At 34.4% G+C, this 8,448-nt stretch overlaps 1 protein-coding gene across 2 annotated transcripts in view; it reads right to left on the minus strand.

The window, feature by feature from the left end:
* Positions 1-3,771: 3,771 nt before the first annotated feature.
* The window catches only part of LOC111443305 (copper-transporting ATPase PAA2, chloroplastic), a 10,240-nt gene continuing 5,563 nt past the window's right edge, over positions 3,772-8,448 (minus strand). Inside the window, exons 11-18 of one of the 2 annotated variants that reach the window (XM_023081072.1) lie at positions 7,490-7,556; positions 6,855-6,934; positions 6,235-6,686; positions 5,747-5,921; positions 5,207-5,338; positions 4,546-4,696; positions 4,313-4,418; positions 3,772-4,256 (exon numbers count right to left, since the gene is read on the minus strand). In XM_023081072.1, coding sequence (XP_022936840.1) covers positions 4,327-4,418; positions 4,546-4,696; positions 5,207-5,338; positions 5,747-5,921; positions 6,235-6,686; positions 6,855-6,934; positions 7,490-7,556 — 1,149 coding nt within the window. In that variant the 3' untranslated portion in view covers positions 3,772-4,256; positions 4,313-4,326. Of the gene's footprint in view, positions 4,419-4,545; positions 4,697-5,206; positions 5,339-5,746; positions 5,922-6,234; positions 6,687-6,854; positions 6,935-7,489; positions 7,557-8,448 lie in introns of both variants that reach the window. The other variant, XM_023081071.1, reaches the window with a different exon arrangement.

Here is an 8,448-nt window from a genome sequence, read left to right on the forward strand (position 1 = left end):
TTTTTTTTTTTTTTTTTTTTTTTTTTTGGGGTAATGGAAGGAACCCATTTGAGTGCAGCTGACAAGGACGCTATTCTGTTCTTTGGCTGCAGAATTGAGCCTTAAACTCAACAAATTATTAGATGATTTGTAGTTTGTTTTGTTATTTCGCTGTTCATGGCTTGTGGTTTGCACAGTGAATCTGAATTTAGTCGCTTGCATTCCTTTGCACTGCACCTCCTCTGTCTCTTCCTACTCTCTTTATTTCCTGTGATGTCCCAATGGGTAGTCTTTTCAATTACTTCATAATTTTGGATGAAAAAAATCTTGTTTTTAGTGGTTTTGCCTCCAAGTTCATACCCTTTTATAGCACCACCTCTTTTGATTCGCTTCTTTCTTTCATCATTTCGTGATTCGTGTTAGTGCCTTATCGATCTAAATATAATTTACTTGATGAGTTATCTATACAATACAAGTATATTTTTTCAATTGCATGAACTTATAAATTAGTGATAGATTGTCCGAGGTCATCTTCCTAAGTGTGTAAATGCAAGCTTTGAAAAAAACAAAGCACATATCATACATAGAACATCTTCCTAAGTCCACTTTCTCTCGGAGCTACAAAACCATACCTACAAATCCTACCAAAGTTTTAAGATAAAAAACACATTGTTTCGTCGTCACGTGTTTGTAGGTACATTTAAAAAATAATAATAATTAATTAATTTGGAAGTCCCGAATTTATAAATAATTTAAAATTTTTATAGCATATGATAAATGTTGATTAAATAAAGGAATAAAGTGTTTGGAGTCAAAATGAAGATATATGATAAAGAATCAAAGAAGATGTTTCTATTCCAATCAACAAAAGTTACAAAACAAAAGAATCATTCTTCATAAAGCCTACAAATATTAATAAATTAACCATAGACTTAGGGACCAATCAAAACCAAGCATTTAGATTTTACGGTAACTCCAAAAAAAAAAATATATATATATATCCATAATTAAAAGTAATATTGTAAATTTAAAATAATTCAGGTAATTATAAGAGAGAGTCGAGGGTAAAACGGGAACTTTAAACGAGGAGCGCCAGAGGATCTGGCAGGAGCTGGGCCCACGGCCCATCAAGAGCCTGATTGATTATCTCAGCACCATAAAGAGATAAAAGTAATCCATTTTAGGTTAAATTACCAATACAGCCTTTATGATTTCATTATACTTCCAAATTGTCTTTTCTTCTCCCTCTTTATTAATATATATATATATATATATTAAACCATTTAATTTTATTTAATTTTATTTTTTAGAGAATGTAATTAACGTGACTCGATTTGGTTTTATTTTAATAAGAAAAATAATATTTTAATAAATTATCCAAATTGATTTATATAATTAATGGAAAGAAAAGAAAAAAAAAATTAACCTCGGGAAAGTCAATTGGTCCCGTCTACTCATCTCTGTGGAGCTCTGACACGGTTTCTGATTGATTTGGTTGGGACCCACGAGTTGTCCGAAAAGTCTGACAGTACCTTGGACGGCGAGGTTAACGCCGTTAACGTCGCCGTCGTAACAAATTTAAAACACCAGAAAATAATATTTAAAAAAGAAATTAAAAAGCTGTCGTTTACTGTTATTTTTGGGGGTAGGTGGTGTTTGTTGTTAAACAGTGTTTGGATAACTAACTGAAGGCTGGGTTTTGTATTTAATTGGGTGTAATGACATGTCTCCTGGGCTATGGTGTGTTTCTTTTTAGGGTAACAGGTCGGTCACGTTAATAAAACTTTACCATTCCAGTTTTGTGGGTCCCGCTACCTTTCCGTATCTGCCAGCTGGCCATCCCTCTGCCACATCGGGAACTGTTTACAAACAATACTGCCAAGTGTGTAAATGGTTTTATTCGGTTAATTTATTGTCATTTTCATCCATTTAAAATTTGTTTGTGTTTTTTTTCTTTTCTTTTGGAAATTTAATTAGGGTTCATAATTAAATTCAAAAAATAAGTAATACAATAAGAGTATATTTGATTTATAAAAGCCCATAATTAAAGTATAATATTAAATACTAATATGATTCGAGTCTAGTCAGCAATCCCTTGAAATTTGGGTTGCTACATTGACTTTATAGTTGACTTATTTTTAGCTTAGTTATTATGATTTTAAAAGATTTAGGTTTGTCGGTATTGGTTAATAAAATTTCACAATTCATCAATATCGTTAACATGTTGACGTAATTGAGTTTCTTTCTATTTGGTCATTTTGTTACTTTAGTACAACAATGCAGTAGTAGAAGATTGAACTTTCGACTTCGCTATATTTTCATCTACTATTGAGTTAATAGATTGTAGTAGAGATGTTCGTTTTACTCCCAGGATAGGAACCTCGCAGAGACCTACCTCAAATTGAGAGGGAATTTTCTATTTGGACGGGGAGCGGAGAGGAGGTGAGGAACATTTTTTTTTCCGATAAAAATAAAAAATTAATTAAATTATAAGTATTTTTTTATAGGTATAAATGGGTGTATTTACCCTTGAAGTCGTTCCATTTGTGGCCCATGCTTAACCAAGACCCTCACCAAAAAAAGAAAAGAGCATTGAAGTGTACGGCGTCACCCCCATGCGTGAGAGCCGGCGAAGGAGAAAATCAATTTATGATACTAATTATGAAAAACGGGAAAAGGGAGTTAAAATCTGTGATTGGTGGGTGACGGCAGTAGGGGTGCAGGGGAGGGTGATGATAGGAGGCCCACCAATCACATGCAAATGCTAAAAAGCCCATTTCCAAGTGCATTACCGAACTCAACCAAGGCAATCTGCCTCTTCTTTCTTCCACGATGACGCTCACGTGGCCATTTAATTCTATTATTAAATATTTTTAAAAGCCCTGTCGGCCCCACCTTTCCCCATCTCCAAATTTAATGCTTTTCTTTTTTTCCCTCTTCACAAAAAAACAAACCCCACAAATAAATGCCAAATTAAATTCTCAGTATTATTTATTTTTATAGTTCGGATTTAAATTTTTTTTATTTTTTATTGGTCGAAATAGTCCAACACTACAAAAGATAATAATTTACAGTCATATTTCTAAGGGATGTAATAAAAGCATGAGTGACTACAAACAAAATATGTAAGACTCAGACTCGGCCAGTAGGTACATTAAAACGTTTAAATAGTTGAATAATTTGATTTATTTAATGTGCATAAGAATAAACAAATCAGATCCTTATAGATATTATACATACAGATCAGTAGATAAGATGGATAGTGCAGTTTAAGCGAATAAAGTACTTAAACATAACACATTTGAAGTTAAAAAAGAAAATATAGAAACATCATGGGATGCATTTTGAAAAATTAAGGGGAAAAAAGAAGTACAAATGAAGATGAAGACAAAATGATTGAGAATATCCTTCAAAAGTGGGTTTCATAAAGAAGGTGGGTAAATCATACCAATAAAATCTGTTACCAAGCCCACTTGCGCTGCTAAAAACATCCATTCAAGAGAAGCATCCTTTATTGAAGGCAAAAGAATGTCCTAATGTTTCTCAAATTGTTAAATTCAGAAATCAGAAGTCATCTAAATTGTTACAAATGTATGCACAAGAATCAAGATGATTAGTAATGCAAATTCAATCAGATCATGTTGATCACATGCAATGAAACTATTCATACTCAAATTTAAAGCTGGGCCTTTCCACTTTCCATCACCCATATACATATACATATATATATATATATATATGCGAAAACCTTGGTCAGAGATAGAAACAGAAAAAGCACTGAAAAGTGAGGAATGATACTTCTAATCTACATAATGCATTTGCATATGAGATAAAATTTTAGGACAAAACAAGATAAGCTTTCAATAGGGAATATTTCTTTTACCAATCAGGCAATGGCCCATTAAATTCATTAGTTTCAATATCAGAAACAGGAAGAATCCCATCATCGCCCATTCTGCCAACCTCCCTCCCTCCCTCCTCATCTCGGGATGGAGAAAAAAATGAGTAATAATATGGTATTTTATGGTTGAAGCAAGACATTCTTTCAACTCACGTGACTTGTATTTTATTTTAGTATTATTAAAAATGTGAATTTGTTAGAGAGAGAGCTCCCTTGAAGCACAATACTGTCAGGTTAGATCCAGGTTTGTCCAGGGTTATTAAGAAATTAAAGCACAGAGAGAGTCATGGATATGCACTTAACTGACCCGTTTGATGTGGTCTTTCCCTGATGTTCGGTTGACTCTATAATTTATTAAAATGGAGCTGGTTGACATCTTTTGTATGCCATTCAGGTAGATTTTTGAGGTTCTTTGGGGGCATGGGTTGACATCTTTTGTATGCCATTCAGGTAGATTTTTGAGGTTCTTTGGGGGCATGGATCTGCAGAAGTAATGAGTTGGTGACGACGAATATTGAACTTAAAGCCATAAGACCACCTGAGAAACCAAAAAAAGAGCAGTCATTTTTAACATAATGTTCTTACTGTTACGAATCAGAATATAACAAAATAACTTCGGGAGTGCTTAATTTTAATATTAAGTGGAGAGATTTGTGTGCATCCACCTGAAAGGGAAGGAGTCATTGCAAAGTCAAATCCTGGGAGCAGAACCCCAGCAGCAATTGGAATGGCAACGGCATTGTAAGCTATTGCCCACGACAAATTTTGGTACACCTTAGACATTGTTGCTTGTGCTAGTTCCATTGCGTCAACAAGCTGTCAGAAAGGGCATGTGGCGTTTTCAAAATAACGAAGGAGATAATATTTGTGATTCATCTTCTCTGGTGTTGGTGTTTTGTTATACAATGAAAAACTCCTACTATCTTGGAAAATACAATTCCCCTAGAAATCACCGCACCTAAAGACCAGCACAAAAGAGGCTGATGGAAACATGCCGTAGAATGAATTGTTCCTGGCTTCTTGTGGGACAAACACCTTTAAACAGTTGAAAAGGAGCTAAAGAAAAATCCCCTTTCTAACGAAGGTAATAGCATATATTAAACTATGAATGCTGAACAAAACCACACGGAAGGGAGTATCCAGCCTCTATCCTTTGCTATAACTGTACCCCAATGTGAAATATGCAACGTATATGATATTACATATAACTCAGTTTTGAATTTGTTTACAAGAGCAATAAGGAAAGACTTCATATATAAAATATTATGAAAAATTAACCCCGAAGAAATGAAAAAAGAGCAAAAAGTATTGAGAAAATGGTAGTACCTGAGATATTCTATTTCCAAGAAGTAAAATGGATGCGGCATTCGAAGCAGCATTTTCATGTGCTTCAAGCTGCAGAGCAATCCCAACATCGGAAGAAGCCAAAGATGGTGCATCATTTATGCCATCACCAACCTATGAAAAACCAAAAGGCAGGTGAGATACAATAGTTTCGGCCATACAAGATTGAAAGAGCAGGGCTGGTTGGTTGTTGAGGATCCTAAAGCAATTTTTACATCTGATAGTCTAGGGCATATTTGGTACTTGCAACACATATCCCCAGGAAATATTTGGTTGTTCAAATAAACGATTAAGATAGTATGGAAACTTTAATGTAAATGTCTACCTCACTATGAGTGCTTGAATATCAATTATAAAAAGAAATCAGGAATAAGATAGCAATTTCAAATCATTCGATGGGAAGAACATCTATTTAATCATAGTGCCACAGTGACCTTAAAGATCGTAAATTGCAAGTACGTCAGTAACATGTGCAAGTAAACTCTCTAGAAAACAATTCGTCAACTACTTATAAGACAATACCATAGCAACTCGATGTCCAGCAGTTTTCAGAGTGGAAATAAAGTCGGATTTGTTTTGAGGAGTCAAAGATGAGTGAACAAATTCCTTTTCTATTCCAACTGACTTGGCTACACTTGCAACTGCTTCTTCCCTGTCTCCAGATAAGAGGACCGTTCTGATTCCCTTCTTCTGGAGCCTTTCCAATCAAAGCAACAGATCAAGCACGAGGACACAATGTTCAGTATAGCTGACAACCTATTTTCAGTATTCAAATAGAAACAACATCCTGGAAAAGAGTTGAGATTCCAAAGCAATTGGCATAATGATAATAACATTTTTCATTTTTCTCAATTTCACACGGAAGGAAAGTGAATATCATTCATAAATCATTTGGATCTCAAGCAAAGAGTTGGTGCTAACAGCTGTTCCTGCTAAGTACTAGAAATTTTAGGGAATAGACCATCCATAGCAGATTTGTCAGAAATTCAATGGATGAAAATAAAAATTACCTCTTAACAGTGGATTCTGCATCATAGCGCAACCGATCAGATATTACAATAGCACCAATGATGCCCTCTCCTTCGCGCCCAACGTAAACAACTGTTTTTGAATTATTTGAAGATGATATCCACTCTAATGACTGAAACACAGAATGCTCGAGATTCTTAAGATCAGAGGTACTTGCTTTTTGCTCAAATCGATCATTAACCCATTCTAATGAACCAACTGCAACTAGTCGCCCATTTACATTGGCAAAAGATCCGAAGCCAGGTTCTACCAACTGCCCTGTTGTACCTGGAATGGTCAAATTCAAAGATTCTGCTTTATCTATGATAGCTCTTGCAATGGGATGTGAAGCAGTTTTCTCCACTGCAGCAGCAACTTGAAGTATTTCTGCTTCTCCATAAACAAACGAAACCACAGAAGAAACTGTAGGCTTTCCTTCAGTAAGTGTTCCTGTCTGAAAGTTAAGAAATTTGGTGAGACTGTGAAGAATATTGCCTATATGATCTAGGAAAACTTGCATTTCAAACTTTAAGAAGTAATTTAGGAGAATTTTAGCGAGAAGTTTCACGTGGTTGTCTGAGGGAGAGTTAAAGTGCGGATTGTAATATCCTAAAGCAATAACCTTGTCCAAAGCAACACAATCTATGCCTGCCAGGCGTTCCAATACATCTCCTCCTCTTATTAGAAGTCCTCGTCGAGCCCCTGCTCAGTTTGTAGTGCACAACAACATAAGAACAATAGGGGTATTTATTTATTATTTTAATAATATGAGATTTAGTAGTAGGAAGGTGGAAGTAGAATGAGATATAGTAATCTCAGTCGGGTGTTCATATGAAAATATGAAATAAAGAGAACAATCTAAGACATATGATTCAAATACGAGCAATCAATTTTGACAGCATCAAGTTAAATACAAGCATGAAACAAAATTACAAAATGTGCCAGTACATCCATCATATGTGCAAAATCTGTGCTCCTTTTAACTTCAATGGAAAAAAAGAATCTCTCTATCCCTTTTTCGCTTATTGGATCTTCTCCTAGGGTTTTCTCTCATTTTTTGCCTGTAATACATTTTATGAACTTCCAGATTCCACTTCTAGTTGGATTCACGTCATCATTCAAAGTTCTTAAGAAGGCAGATCAAGAAGAGAATATGAGCACTTGACATTGTCTATATATATAATCAACTCAAATTTCATGGAAATGTTAACCATCCCACTAATTTCATTGTTTTTATGAAAAGAAATTGAAACTCACCAAGGGAGGTGCCAACTAGAATTGCTGTGGGAGTGGCTAGTCCAAGTGCACATGGACAAGAAACTACCTGAAGAAGTACCAATACGCCAGCAGTAAAAAAACCATGCAACTTTATTTTTTTTCCCCAGGGTAATTAAAGTGCATAAAGTTCACCACATTAAGGACTAAAATGTGATATGGGTTAAACCTAGTCTAGGAAATGCAAATTTAATTTATGAGAAATATGATACCATGACTGTATTATGATTATCCTCCTATAATCTTTCGACATAGATTTCCCATTCCTAAATCATGTGAAAATCCAATTTGGTCATGGTCACAGTTATTTTTATTTTTATTTTTTTCCTTTTTGGTGTATGATTGAATGTGGGTAAGGCGACTTTGGAAATATTTTTTGCATGCACTTATACTGAATCACTCGTATTATGGGGGATATCTATTGGGTTCTTGAAGTAGTGATAAAAACTGTTCCTAATTTCACTCATCATATATTTGGTCGACAATGAATATGATATTGATAAACCTATAAAAAGAAATTTGTTTCTTTGAAGAAAAATAAGAAATGACAGAAACAACTAATAAAGAAACAAAATATTTTAACAAAGACATAAAAAGATAGTTGCAATAAGGGAAATTAAAAAAAAAAACCAAAAACAAAAAACAAAACAAATCAACCTACATACATTTTACATTCCTACTCCAAAAGTAAACAAGTTTTGCGTCTGTATTCAATACATTATTCAATATTTTCAAACATCCCTTCCATTGGCATAAAGTAGGGAGCTATTTTATGACACCTTGTACTTTGGATGTCTTATGCCCTTCCTCCCTCTCTATATTTAGTTTTACATTTATGAAAAGCACAAGAACAAGTGTAGAGCAGAAGCCAAAAATCAAATCAACCAACATAAAGAATAAAAAAAGACAATTCAACCAGAAAAACAAAGGTCGCACCCCAC

This window comes from Cucurbita moschata, unplaced genomic scaffold (assembly GCF_002738365.1).
Source record: "Cucurbita moschata cultivar Rifu unplaced genomic scaffold, Cmos_1.0 Cmo_Scf00005, whole genome shotgun sequence".
In the NCBI taxonomy this organism is placed as follows: domain Eukaryota; kingdom Viridiplantae; phylum Streptophyta; class Magnoliopsida; order Cucurbitales; family Cucurbitaceae; genus Cucurbita; species Cucurbita moschata.